The sequence below is a fragment of the Capra hircus genome, chromosome 5 (assembly GCF_001704415.2).
Source record: "Capra hircus breed San Clemente chromosome 5, ASM170441v1, whole genome shotgun sequence".
Taxonomy (NCBI): Eukaryota; Metazoa; Chordata; class Mammalia; order Artiodactyla; family Bovidae; genus Capra; species Capra hircus.
In genome coordinates, this window is record NC_030812.1 from 23,062,299 (window position 1) to 23,077,197 (window position 14,899).

The 14,899-nt window shown below is 37.1% G+C and overlaps 1 protein-coding gene across 3 annotated transcripts in view; it reads left to right on the plus strand.

The window, feature by feature from the left end:
* The window catches only part of MRPL42 (mitochondrial ribosomal protein L42), a 29,744-nt gene extending 21,239 nt beyond the window's left edge, over positions 1-8,505 (plus strand). For all 3 annotated transcript variants that reach the window (XM_005679817.3, XM_018047624.1, XM_005679818.3), the window contains exon 7: positions 8,333-8,505. In XM_005679817.3, the coding sequence (XP_005679874.1) occupies positions 8,333-8,378 (46 nt within the window). In that variant the 3' untranslated portion in view covers positions 8,379-8,505. The remainder of the gene's footprint in view (positions 1-8,332) is intronic.

Here is a 14,899-nt window from a genome sequence, read left to right on the forward strand (position 1 = left end):
AGGATTGCTGGATCATATGGTAGTTTTGTTCTTAGTTCTTAAAGGAACACTCACACTGTTCTCCATAACGGTTGTACCAATTTACCTTCCCACCCACAGTAAGGCGAGTTTCCTTTTCTTCATACCCTCTCCAGCATTTATTGCTTGCAGATTTTTTGGTAATGGCCATTCTGACTCGTGTGACGTAATGCCTCATTGTAGTTTTTGTTTGTTTTTAATTAATTTATTTTTCATATTTTGACTACACTGGGTCTTTGCTGTGGCGTGGGGGCTTTTTGTTGTGGTTGGAAGGCTTGCTTTTGCTGAACTGCGTAGGCTTCTCTTATTGTGGAGCATAGGCTTAGCTGCTCCTCTCCCCGACCAGGGATCAAACCCGTGTCCCTTGTATTTGAAGGTGGATTCTTAGCTGCTGGACCCTTGGGTAAAGTCCCCCTTATAGTTTTGATTCGCATTTCTCTGATAATTAGCAGTGTTGAGCATCTTTTCATGTGCTTTTTGGCCGTCTGTCTGTCTTTGGAGAAATGTCTGTTTAGATCTTCTGCCCCCCTTTTTTTCTTCTTTCTTTGGCTGCACCTTTAGGCATTCCAGATCTTAGTCCCCCAACCCGGAATGGAACCTTGCCCTTTGTATTGGGAGCATGGAGTTTTAACCCAGTGGACCACCAGAGAAGTCCCTGCCCATTTACTGATTGCATTGTTTATTCTTTTGATATTGAGCAGCATGAACTGTCTGTATATTTTGGAGATGAATCCTTTGTTAGTTGCACTGTTTGCAAATATTTTCTCCCATTCTGTGGATTGTTCATTCATTTTGTTTCTAGTTCTATTTGCTGTGCAAAATTTTTTATAAAGTTTGAAGGGGTTTTTTTTTTGTTTGTTTGTTTATGCCAAGTGCAGCATATAACCCTGATCAGGGATTGAACTGGTGAATCAGAAGCATGAGCTTAACCACTGGACCACCACAGAAGTCCTCAAAAGTGGGCTTTTAAAATGAAATATAGTTGTATTTTATTTTTTTTTTATCTAGTCTGACTTCTGATTTTAGTATCAAGCCATCTTAAGTGCTTTTTTTTTTCTATTTTCAGTACTTGCGCTCTTCTTCTGCCATTTGCCCTTAGCCTACTTTTTTCATGAAATTTGATTATAGTCACTTTGAATAGTTACTGCCTCTAAAATATTTTAACTATAATTTATTGAATACCCATTAACATATTTGTGGGTAATTTTTTGGTTTCATCTTTTCCTGTCATTCTGTCTTCATCAGGAATGTAACGTCTGTTTTGTAGTTTCCTGGAAGACCTCTAATACAGTATCTTTAATATGATCTCTATGTACTAAGTCACTGTCTGATGGGATATTATTTTACCTAATTATCTTCCCAGTTTGTTGAAGGTGTTGTTTTTCTTTGAAGCTGTACTTTACGGTAGTCTTTGGGTTGGTCCATTGGTAAATTTCCTGTGATTCTTGGAAGTTTTTCAGAGTTGAGCTGTTACATCATGAGGATTTGTTTAATTTCCATTTTGTCTCTGTATGTCACCTGTGCGTTAAGATGTTCTTTATTATCAGATTCTGAATCAAGGTCAGAAAAGGCTTTATGATCTCAAGGTGTTGCCTACCTCATTCAGTCCTGAACCTACCTGCATTTAATTATTGACCTCACCCACAGTGGGATGGACTGGAAGCATAGGTAGTATGACTGTATAGAATTGATGCTGAAATAGTCGAGTGGATAATAAACACTGGGGGTTAGGTTATCTCACATATGGAGATCCACTGTTAGAATTGTTACCACTAAATTTATCAACTGGATATGACTGTTTCCTAATCCTGATGATCTTATTTACTTTAGGATGGCAATCCGAAGAGTCCTCTTAGATTTGGGCTTTATACTGAGACTGGGTATAGAGCTGTTTGAATTTTCAGGGTGAGAATGAGTGATGACGAAATTTGGGCCAAGGGTTTGGGATTAAATTGAAGTTTTGGTTCCCTCCCCTCTGCCTTTTGCCTATTTTTATATGTAGTTGTGCAAAGATTGATTTTTTAAAAATATAGCATATGTAACCATGAGGCTCCTGCTACTTCCTATTTGATGATATTATAGGTGATGAAAACAGATTACCCTAGCTAAATCACTACATTATAATTTACCTGATGTAATGGGACGTTGAATATATTCTGTGAAAGGTGCTCCTTCTACAAATCGATTTCTTTGTACTCCCTATAGTGTGCATTAGATAGCTCCTCTGTACACAGGTGTTGAGGGCCTGATTGTGAGTCATTTTGCTCTTCTCTGCAGCCCCTGAGGTGTCTCCTGTTGACCTTTAATGTCGCCAGTGTTCAAGAAGCAGGACATATCAGTGCCCTAAGTTGCCAGCATCTGTGTCCAAGCTCTTCTTCCTGTCTTTAGTCTTCCTCAGTTGGTGTGAAAAAAATAGTCAGTGGAGCATTCCTTCCATTATGGTTCTTGCAGAACACATCATTTTAGCAATATTGCAGGGTTCCTAGTGGTTCTGTTTGAGTTTTCTGTTATTTTTCTCACTAATTCAACCTTAAGAAGTTTGCTGAAACTCTTTTTTATATTTTTTGCATATCCAGAGTTCATATACTATTAATATCTTGGTTTCTCTTGCTGATTCCTTTTCATTTCCCTTATGTCTAAATTTTGGAGTTCCCCGAGGATCAATCCTTGGTTCTCTCATCTTTTCTGTGCATTCCCTAAGACAGTGATCTCATCCAGTCATATGGGTTTAAATACCATCTACATTGGCTCCCAGATCTCTCTCTTCCTGTCCCTTGACCTCCAGACCTGTATTTCCAGGGGCCTACTTGACTTGTCTAATGCATATCCTTAACTTAATGTGTCTCTAACTGAGCTTCTCATGGTCTCTCACAAACCAGCTTCTCCTGCAATTTTCCCTGTCTCAGTTAATGCCAGTTCCATTCTTCTAGCTGCTTGGGCCAGAAATCTTGGTGCCATTCTTAACTTTTCTATTTGTCTCACCCCCAACATCTGGTCTATCAGCAGATCTGTTGCCTCTATCTCCAAAATGTGTCAATTTGACCGTTTATCACCGTTCCCTCTGTCATCATCCCGTCTGTGCCACCATCTTTTGCCTGGTTCATAGAAGCTTTCTAACTGGTCTCCCTACTTCAGCCTTTGCTTTCCTGCAGTCTTTTCTGAGCACACAGCCAGAATTCTGCTAGTTATTATAAATTTTCTGTTGAAAAACCTCCAGCAGCTTTCCATCTCACTCAGAGAAAACTATAGGCCTTACCTGTTATCTGCAAGAATTTACGTGATCTGACCCTCTATTACGTTTCTACTCTCATTTCCAATTGTTCTCTTCTATCTTCAGGCTGTTGCAACCTCTTGACCTCTTTGCTGTTCCTTCAACATGCCCTTCCTTCCACCTCGGACCCGTTATTGTTGTTCAGTCGCTCAGTTGTGTCTGACTCTTTGCAACCCCGTGGACTGCAGCACGTCAGGCTTCCCTGTCCTTCACGTCTCTTGGAGCTTGCTCAAACTCATGTCCATTGAGCTGGTGATGCCATCCAACCATCTCGTTCTCTGTTGTTCCCTTCTCCTGCTCTCTATCTTTCCTAGCATCAGTCTTTTCCAGTGAGTTGGCTCTTCACATCAGGTGGCCAAAGTACTGGAGCTTGAGTTTCAGCTTCACTGTCAGTCCTTCCAGTTCAGGGTTGATTTCCTTTAAGATTGATTGGTTTGATCTCCTTGCACTCCAAGGGGCTCTCAAGAGTCTTCCCAGCACCACAGTTTAAAAGCATCAGTTCTTCAGTCCTCAGCCTTCTTTATGGTCCAACTCTCACATCCATATGTGATTACTGGAATAACCATACCTTTGACTATATAGACCTTTGTTGACAAAGTCATGTCTCTGCACTTTAATATGCTATCTAGGTTTGTGATAGCTTTTCTTCCAAAGAGCAAGCATCTTTTAATTTCATGGTTGCAGTCACTATCCACAGTGATTTTTGGAGCCCAAGAAAATAGTCTGTCACTGTTTCCATTGTTTCCCCATCTATTTGCCGTGAAGTGATGGGACCAAATGCCATGATCTTCGTTTTTTGAATGTTGAGTTTTAAGCCATCTTCTTCACTCTTCTTTCATGCTTATCAAGAGGCTCTTTAGTTTTTCTTCACTTTCTGCCATAAAGGTGGTGTCATCTGCATATCTGAGATTATTGATATTTCTCAGTCTTCATTCCAGGTTGTGATTCGTCCAGCCTGGTATTTCACATGATGTACTCTGCATATAAGTTAAATAAGCAGAATGACAATATACAGCCTGGACGTACTCCTTTCCCAGTTTTGAACCAGTTCATTGTTCCATGTCTGGTTCTTACCCTTGCTTCTTGACCTGCATATAGGTTTCACAGGAGGCAGATAGGTGGTCTGGACCATCTCTTTAAGAATTTTCCACAGTTTGTTGTGATCTACACAGTCAAAAGCTTTAGTGTAGTCAATGAAGCAGAAGTAGATGTTTTTCTGGAATTCTCTTGCTTTTTCTATGATCCAGTGGATGTTGACAGTTTGACCTTTGGTTCCTCTGCCTTTTCTAAATCTACCTTGTATATCTGAAAGTTCTCAGTTCACATACTGTTGAAGACTAGCTTGAAGGATTTTGAGCATTACCTTGCTACCATGTGAAATGAGTGCATTTGTATGGTAGTTTGAACATTCTTAGGCATTACCCTTCTTTGGGATTTGAAAAACTGACCTTTTCCAGTCCTGTGGCCACTGCTGAGTTTTCCAAATTTGTTAGCATATTGAATGCAGCACTTTAACAGCATCATCTTTTAGGATTTGAAATAGCTCAGCTGGAATTCCATCACCTCTTCTTTGGAGTTTTTATCACTGAAGCCTTCCTTGGCCAACTTGTTTATCTTATTTTTCTGTTAATACACTAGAATGTAAGCTTCATGAGAGTGGGGATTTTGTCATTTTTTTGTGTACCACAGAAACTTTAGTGCCTAAAAATGATGCCTGCTATGTAGTAGATGCTCCACATATTTAAAAACAAATGAATAAGTGAATGATTCTGATTTTCATAATATCTCTTAAAAAAGAAAATAGGTAACATAATTTTATCAAATGTAAAGTTATGTTGAAAAAAAGGATGGAAGGATTGAAAGAAGTCTGGATTGAAAGTAAGAAGGATATGGAACATAATTCTGAATTTCTGAAATATAAAGCAATTCTATAAACATATAAGTGGCAGTACCTCTTTAAAGAGCAACTTGAATATTTTCCCATGGAGGCAACAAAAATTAATTCTCACCATCAGTAGGAAACATTGAACGTCCAGCTGCATTGTGAACCAGGGGGTGAAGTACTGTCCTGGACTAAGAGCTGTTGACAAATCTTTCAGATATCACTGAGTCATTGTGTAATTTAAGAAGGATAACAATATGTTTTGGCTTGCCAGGGACTGTCTCAGTTTAACTATTTTGTTAATTATTAATAGAGCAGGTTTTTATTTTTTAAATGATCCCAGTTTAGATGATAAGTCATAGTTCAGTTCAGTCTCTCAGTCATGTCCAACTCTTTGCAACCCCATGAACCACAGCTCGCCAGGCCTCCCTGTCCATCACCAACTCCCGGAGTCCACCCAAACCCATGTCCATCGAGTCCGTAATGCCATCCAACCATCTCATCCTCTGTTGCCCCCTTCTTCTCCTGCCCTCAGTCTCTCCCAGCATCAGGGTCTTTTCCAGTGAGTCAGCTCTTTGCATGAGGTGGCCAAAGTATTGCAGTTTCAGCTTCAACATCAGTCCTTCCAATGAATACCCAGGACTGATCTCCTTTAGGATGGACTGGTTGGATCTCCTTGCAGTCCAAGGGACTCTTAAGAGTCTTCTCCAACACCACAGTTCAAAAGCATCAAAATTCTTCGGTACTCAGCCTTTTTTATAGTCCAGCTCACATCCATACATGACTACTGGAAAAACCATAGCCTTGACTAGATGGACCTTTGTTCGCAAAGTAATGTCTCTGCTTTTCAATATGCTATCTAGGTTGGTCATAACTTTCCTTCCAAGGACCAAGTGTCTTTTAATTTCATGGCTGCAATCACCATCTGCAGTGATTTGGGGGCCCAGAAAATGAAGTCTTCCACTATTTCCCCATCTATTTGCCATGAAGTGATGGGACCAGATGCTGTGATCTTAGTTTTCTGAATGTTGAGCTTTAAGCCAACGTTTTCACTCTCTTCTTTCAATTTCATCAAGAGGCTCTTTAGTTCTTCACTTTCTGCCATAAGGGTGGTGTCATCTGCATATCTGAGGTTATTGATATTTCTCCCAGCAATCTTGATTCCAGCTTGTGCTTGCTCCAGCCCAGCGTTTCTCATGATGTACTCTGCATAGAAGTTAAATAAGCAGGGTAACAATATGCAGCCGTCATGTGCTCCTTTTCCTGTTTGGAACCAGTCTGTTTTTCCATGTCCAGTTCTATAAGGGCACCTTAAAATTCAGGTATTTGCTTCCGAGTGTTGACATTCATCCATGATAAAAAAATCTGTAAATGCGATTTGACATTTATTGAGCATATTTTAGAATATGACTTTGTTAGATTCAGGGCTATCAAGATCTCAAAGTGTTTTCTGGTCTTAAGCATCTTGAGTAGTGAAAATGTTTGAGCATTATAAGCTGAATCACACTTGTGTAGGACAGTGCTTAGATTTTTAGAACTACAGACTTCATTGAGAATCCAATGAAACCTATTAATCCACTTCCCAGGAAAATAAATACATGTTCAAAATTTTAATAAATAATTTCCTGAAGTTTGTAACTTCCCAAACCCCTATTCTGTGTCTCACAGCTTTTACAGAACATCTTTCAGGAATACAGTTGTGCTAGTAAAACCTTGATTATATGGCACATAACTGGAGCCCTTAAGAAAACCATAATCTTCTCAATGCCAATATAAATATATGTAGACATGTTCAGGTAGTGATAATATGTTATATGTGTTATCCTACAACTTAGTATTCCCTGTTAGTATATATAGATGTACTTCATTTATTTAATTTAATTTCTGTATTTTGCAGTTTATCAAAAAGCAGTGTATGGGAAAGTTGCCTATATGAAACCTTTAAGATAAGCAAAAAATACTTGAGATCATCTTAATCACAACAACTGAAGGACATAAGATACATGCCTTGTCACTCATTGGTATAGATATCTTTACATTGAATTTCCACACTAGCAAAAAAGTTAAAAATTAGCTCAGATCAATTTGCCACAGTCTCGCCTTAAGGGAATTTTTACAGAGAACTCATCACTGAAAGCACATGTACTCTGTGCAGAAATTTTCTTGACTCAATAAAGAAAGAGTTCTTTATTGAAAAAATAATTGAAAAGAGCAGTTGAAAAAAGAAAAAGGAATTCTGCATGGTGAAAACACTTCAGTCACTGGTAACAGTGCATTTTATTTCTCTCTTTCTTTCTATACATAAGTTTTAATAGTTCACCTATTTTTACATGGTTTTAATCATACTGTATATATAAATTTGAATCCTGTATCATCCCTTCCCCCTTTAATATTGAATATTATATATTTAATATTTTCATATTAAGATAGTTAATATTTTAGCTACTTTCTTATTGCTTTAGGATAGATTTCCAGAGAGGAATTATTAGATCAAAAGTTATGATTAATAAAAAAAATTTTTGATAGTGTGGTTTTCAAATGTTATACTGATGCATACTTTAGGCAGTTGGGTCTGATATTGCTTAGTTCACCATACCTATACTTGGATTGTACATTATAATTTAAAAAGTATTTGTGATTACAAAAACAAGGGAAAGGATTTCTCACTGTTTTAATTTGTAATTCTTCCATTTTTTGTGATACTGCACATTTTCCATATACATACTACTTATATTTTATTTTTTATTAAAATATGATTTGGCAGCTCCAGAGGCTTCCATTTAGAGTTGATCATCCCCTTTTAAATAAAACTTCAATAGCGTGTATCCTTCATATTCGCAATGTGGTGTTTCTTTACTTCAAAGACAACCATTAGATTTAAGTTAAGGAACAGTCATCTAGGTTACCATATTAAAACTACCTCAAGATGTGAAAAAAGACTTTCCAAATGCTTAATTAAAAGAAAGCAATTTTCACAGCAGGGAAATGTGGCTTATTATTAAGAACTATCTACTTGAGGTATGTCTTGTGTATGTATTATGTTTCATTGATTTTTTTTTGAGTGCCAATAAACACCAAGCTAATAGAAATTTGATATTTCTATCAGGAACAGTTAACTTTTATTAAAATAACCTTATTTTAAATGTTTTCTTCTTTTCAAGGTATCACAGACGTCGTAGGAAACTGAATCCTCCAAAAGACAGATGATATTGATGTTTTCAGAAATCAAAGAGGAATGTTACCCTGGATCTCATTTGCCTTTTGAGAAGATACAGTTGGGTGTATTCACTAATATGTTATATAGTAAAATAATAATAAAACATCTTTTCATATATTAGAATGTGTATTTCTTTATATATAGTAAGTAATTCTGAATTTGACAATTCGAATTTTAAAGAGCCTATTTTATAGTATTTTCCTGTTGAGTTATTTCAGTCTCGTATTTATTTTTATGTGCCTAGTACGATTAGGTACTTTTATCAACCAAATACTGTTAGTAGTATAAATATGATTAATAAAAATGTTCATGGTTCTTCTGAAGATTTTTAAATTGCTTTTGCAAAGAAACTCATGCTGTTCACACAGAAAAAGATGTTACAATGTTTCCTCTCTTGTGGCTCTAGGGAATAATTACATTTTAATCAGTTTCTACTATCTGCTAGGTCCTTTGTTTACAATATTATTAAATTCTCAAAATAATCCTCTGAAGAAACAGCATCTTTCCCATTTTACAGATAAGGCTAAGTGACTTGAACTCTGCCTACCTAGCAAGTGGCAGAGCCAGGATCCACACTGTCAGGCTCCAGAGCTTTTTAACAATGCATCACTATGACAAGAGGTTTTTTCTTTCACCCAAGAATTTTTACTTTCCTAGAAAAAATATATTGACATTTTTTCTGGCTGTCCTTTTTTTTAAAATATAAATTTATTTATTTTAATTGGAGGTTAATTACTTTACAATATTGTATTGGTTTTGCCATACATCAGTAGGAATCCGCCACAGGTATACACGTGTTCCCCAACCTGAACCCCCCTCCCTCCTCCCTCCCTGTACCATCCCTCTGGGTCATCTCAGTGCACCATTCTGGCTGTCTTAAAAATTGCTTCAGAGCACATGCAACTCTGATTAGAGCATTAGTATTACTAAATTAAACTGGCATTATAAGAATCAGTTCTGTTCATTCACTCAGTCGTGTCTGACTCTTTGCAACCCCATGGACTGCAGCACGCCAGGCTGCACCTGTCTGTCACCAACTCCTGGATCTTGTTCAACTCATGTCCATCAAGTTGGTGATGCCATCCAACCATCTCATCCTCTGTCATCCCCTTCTCCTGCCTTCAATCTTTTCCAGCATCAGGGTCTTTTCTAATGAGTCAGTTCTTTGCATCACGTGGTCAAAGTATTGGAGTTTCAGCTTCAGCATCAGTCCTTCCAATGAATATTCAGGACTGATTTCCTTCAGAATGGACTGGTTGGCTCTCATTGCAGTCCAAGGGACTCTCAAGAGTCTTCTCCAACACCACAATTCAAAAGCATCAATTCTTCGGCACTCAGCTTTCTTTATAGTCCAACTCTCACATCCATACATGACTACTGGAAAAACCATAGCTTTGATTAGACAGACCGTTGTTGGCAAAGTAATGTCTCTGCTTTTTAATATGCCATCTAGGTTGGTCATAGTTTTTCTTCCAAGGAGTAAGTGTCTTTTAATTTCATGGCTGCAGTCACCATCTGCAGTGATTTTGGAGCCCAAGAAAATAAAGTCTGCCACTGTTGCCACTGTTTCCCCATCTATTTCCCATGAAGTGATGGGGCCAGATGCCATGATCTTAGTTTTTTGAATGTTGAGTTTTAAGCCAACTTTTTCACTCTCCGCTTTACTTTCATCAAGAGGCTTTTTAGTTCCTGTTCACTTTCTGCCATAAGGGTGGTGTCATCTGCGTGTCTGAGGTTATTGATATTTTTTCCAACAGTCTTGATTCCAGCTTGTGCTTCATCCAGCCCAGGATTTCTCATGATGTGCTCTGCATATAAGTTGAATAAGCAGGGTGACAATGCACAGCCTTGATGTACTCCTTTCCTAATTGGAACCAGTCTGTTGTTCCATGTCCAGTTCTAACTTGCTTCTTGACCCGCATACAGATTTCTCAGGAGGCAGGTCAGGTGGTCCGGTATTCTCTCGAAGAATTTTCCAGTTTGTTGTGATCCACACAAAAGCTTTGGCATAGCCAATAAAGCAGTAGTAGATGTTTTTCTGAAACTCTTGCTTTTTCTATGATCCTACAGATGTTGGCAATTTGATCTCTGATTTCTCTTATAAGAATGTTAATAGTTTATTCTGTTGATTATCACTACCAGCTTATATATGGTCAGCATTGCTGCCTCTGTGATTTCTCCTTAGGAAGTGAGGAGTCTTTTAAGAAGATGGAAAGTTATTCAAACTTGTGCAACATTTGTGATATTTTTAAATTGGATGTGAAAAATGATTTCACATTCTATTGCTTAATCTAGTTCTTTTCATAAAGGAAGGTGAAGGTTCAAGTGTTCAGTAAAATGTAGGAATAATAGAAAAGTATAAAGGAAATAAAACTTACTCATTTGGGGGGGGAAAGCGAAAGACAATAGAATTTGATAATTGAAATATTAACCACTTATATTCAGTGACATATCTTCAGAAATAGTTGTTTCAGGTTGTTATATCCAAAATTTTACAAAGATTGAAATATACCATATTATGAAAGTAGTAAGAAGAAAAACTAAAATTTTCTTCTAAATGCAAGGATCTACTAAATACTGATTGTTCGGTTGTGATATGTCGAAAGTGCACATGTACATGTGAGTCCTTGGGAGAATTAGTTTTATTTGTACTGGAAGTATCATACATTGTAGTTAACACTGTAGTTCCTGGAATTCTGGTTTTCATGAGTTGCTGAATAAGTACATATTTCATCACCACCTTCACCTCCACTCAGCTTCTCCCATTTTCCACCTCAGCGGTGTAATGTATTATCCGCCATCACTAACATTTCATGGAAGAATAGTTTGTTTTTTCAGAAATTTAAAAAATATGTAAGGTCTGATGACTAAATGGAATAAATTTAGCTTCATGAAAATGCTACTACCAAGTCCTTGTTCTCATATTTCCTTCCGTTGGTAAGGTGGATTGTTGTTGAGGCTTCCCTGGTGGCTCAGATGGTAGAGTCCACCTGCAAGGCAGAAGACCTGGGTTCGATCCCTGGGTGGGGATGATCCCCTGGAGGAAGGAATGGATTGTTGTTTAGTTCAGTTCAGTTGCTCAGTCTTGTCGACTTTGCGACCCCATGAATCGCAGCACGCCAGGCCTCCATACTTCAAATTGAAAAAACGCTTTGTCGGTGAAACCACCAGAGGGCACTCTCATATAGGGTTCGGTTTGAGCACGCCTCACCCAAAGGGCAGTGATTTAATGTACTTAATTTAGCAGGTACTATTTGGGTATTCTATAGGTAAGAATGATAAGTAGAGTAAGTGGCCCCAGTGAAATTAATTAAAGCAATCATTCATTCTGTTGATCTAGTCATTTGTTGTACCCCTACTACTATGAAGAGGCATTGTACTTTTTGCCAGGCCAATAACAAAAAATGGACCCTTAAGGAGCATAGTATCTACTTAACTAGTATCTACTGAGCTACTTAGTTTTTCTAATGATGTTGCTTTTTAACCATGAATATAATGTATCATTTTTTTAAAATTAGAGACTAAAGAGAAAATTAAATTATCTATAATTGTCCCATCTAAAGAGAACACTAACATATTTGCTACCTTTCTTTCCTGGGTTATTTTGCTACATAAATATATTTCCAAAAAGAATTATATTTATTATGCATATTGTTTTATAACTTGCTTTTTCACTTAGTATCATGCATTCTTTTGCTGTATCAGTACTCTCATTTAATTGATGCATATTATTTTATAAACTGGAATGTAATAATTTAATTAACTCCATACCATTAGACGTGGGCTTTCCAGGTGTTGCTAATGGTGCTAAGAACCTGCCTGCCAATGCAGGAGACGTAGAGATGCAGGTTCGATCCCTGGGTTGGGAAGCTCCCCTGGAGGAGAGCATGGCAACCCATTCCACTATTCTTGCCTGGAGAATCCCATGGACAGAAGAGCCTGGGTGGCTACAGTCCATAGGACTGCACAGGGTCGGACACTGCTGAAGCGACTTAGCATGCATGCATACCATTAGACATAGTCATTATTTCCGTTTGTTCCCTATTATAAGGAGTGCTGTTACTACATCCTGGTCAATAGTTTTTTCTAAGAACACTATTTCTTATTAAAAAAATTTTTTTTATTCTAATATAGTTGATTGCCAGTGTGTCAGTTTCAACTGTACAGGAAGATGAATCAGTTATATATATTTTCTTTTTCAGATTCTTTTCTTATTATAGGTTATTACAGAACATTGAGTAGAGTTCCCTGTGTTATACAATAGGTCTTTGTTATCTATTTTATGTATAGTAGTATGAATATGTTAATCCCATTCTGATTTATCACTTCCCCCCACATTTCTCCTTTGATAACCATAAGTCTCATTTCAAGATCTGTGAGGGAATTCCCTGATGGTCCAGTGGTTAAGGATTCACCTTACAGTGCTGAGGGTGCGAGTTAGATTCCTTGTTCGGGGAGCTAAGATTCCACAGGCCGCATGGCCGGAAAACCAAATCATAGAAGCAATATTGTAACAAATTCAATAAAGATGTTAAAAATGGTCCACATCAAAAGAAAAAGGAAATCTGTGAGTTTGTTTCTGTTTCGTAAGTTCATTTGTATCATTTTTAAAAATTAGATTCCACAGATAAGTGCTATATGATACTCATCTTTGTCTGACTTCACTTAGTGTGATAATCTCTGGGTCCACCCATGTTGCTGCTGATGGTATTCTTTCATTCTTCTTTATGACCAAAATTCCACTGTGTGTACCACATCTGTATCTGTTCCTCTGTCAATGAACATTTAGGTTGCTTCCATGTCCTGGTTATTGTAAATAGTGTGTAGTGGTGTCTTGTTTTAATTTGTATTTCTCTGATGACATAGAATGTGGAGCATGTTTTTATCTGCTGCTTTGCCATCTGTATGTGTTTGATGAAGTGTCTGTTAAGGTCTTTGACCCATTTTTTTTTTTATAGCTTTATTGAGTTAGAATTCGTATACCATACAATTCACCCATTTAAAGTGTATAATTAGATAGTTTTTAGTATATTCATAGAGTTCTGTAGCCACAGTCAATGTTAAAATGTTTTGGGCCCATTTTTAATTGGGTTATTTGTTTTCTTATTGTTGAGTTTTAAGAGTTCTTCGTATATTTTGGATAACAGTCCTTTATCAGATGTGTCTTTTGAAAATATTTTCTCCCAGTTTATGGCTTATCTTTTCATTCTCTTGACAGTGTCTTTTCAAAAAGCAGACATTGTTAATCGACATGAAGGCTAGCTTACCAATTCTTTTATGAAATGTGTCTTTGGTGTTGTATCTGCAAAAGTCATCACCAAACCCAAGATCATCTAGATTTTCTCCTGTGTTATCTTCTAAATGTTTTATAGTTTTGCTTTTTACATTTAGACCTGTAATCCATTTTGAACTAATTTTTGTGAAAGGTGAAAAGTTAATGTTTAGACTTTTTTTTTTGCATGTGGATGTCTAATTGTTCTAGTACTATTTGTTAAAAAAGACATTCTATGCTCACTTTTGTTGCTTTTACGCCTCTGTCAAAGATCAGTTGACTACTGTATGGGTCTACTTTTGGACTCTGTCTCACTGACCTGTTTATTCACTCACCAATACTACATTGTCTTGATGATTGTAGCTTTACAATAAGCGTTAAAATCAGGTGGTCGTCAGTCGTCTGACTTCTTCAATACTGATGGATTACATTAATTGATTTCTGAGTGCTGAAGCGGTCTTACACGCCTGGGACAAATCCCTTTTGGTCATGGTGCATAATTCTTTTTAGACTTTTTTGGATTTGATTTGGTAATATTTTGTTGAGGATTTTTGCAGAAGATTTTAACCAGAGGATTTTGTAAAGGGGATCTGGGTTGGAAGTATCTATGAAACTCTGGAAATTGTGTAGAATTTTGAGAATTTGTGTGTGTGTGTGTGTGTGTGTGTGTGTGTGTGCGCTTCCCCCCCCCCCCCCCCGGGAATAAGTTCTGTGGTTTTTCAGCAATTAAAGGCTCTGTCACATTATGCCCTAGTTCTTACATGCCTGCAGCTAAAGCACATAATAACATTAGTAATGGAATGATATTGATATGCAACAAAGAGTAGTTTCCACATATTCTCAGAAGCAACCTTAATTAGATTCAAGCTTTTTTAAGAAAAGAAGAAAACAAGACATCATGTGCCTTTGTTTTAGATGGGAGAATTCCATCAAGGAATATTTTTTCAGTTTCAGATGTGTATTCAGAAATGAGTCAACTTGTTCATCTGTATAAACACAAGAAATAAGCAAATCATTTCTTTTGCTGAAGGCATAGATAAGTATTTCCACTGTTTATAGGCAAAAGGAATGATTTCTTAGATTTTTTTTCCACCAAAGTTAAAAATTATTTGCTAATATTTTTACCAAAATAATTTGCAAATATTCCAATGCTAAAGAAATACTTTCCTAATTACAGCTCAGCTGTTAACCCCCTACTATTTTCTAATGTACTGTTTAACCTTCTGAAAGTAAGACTTC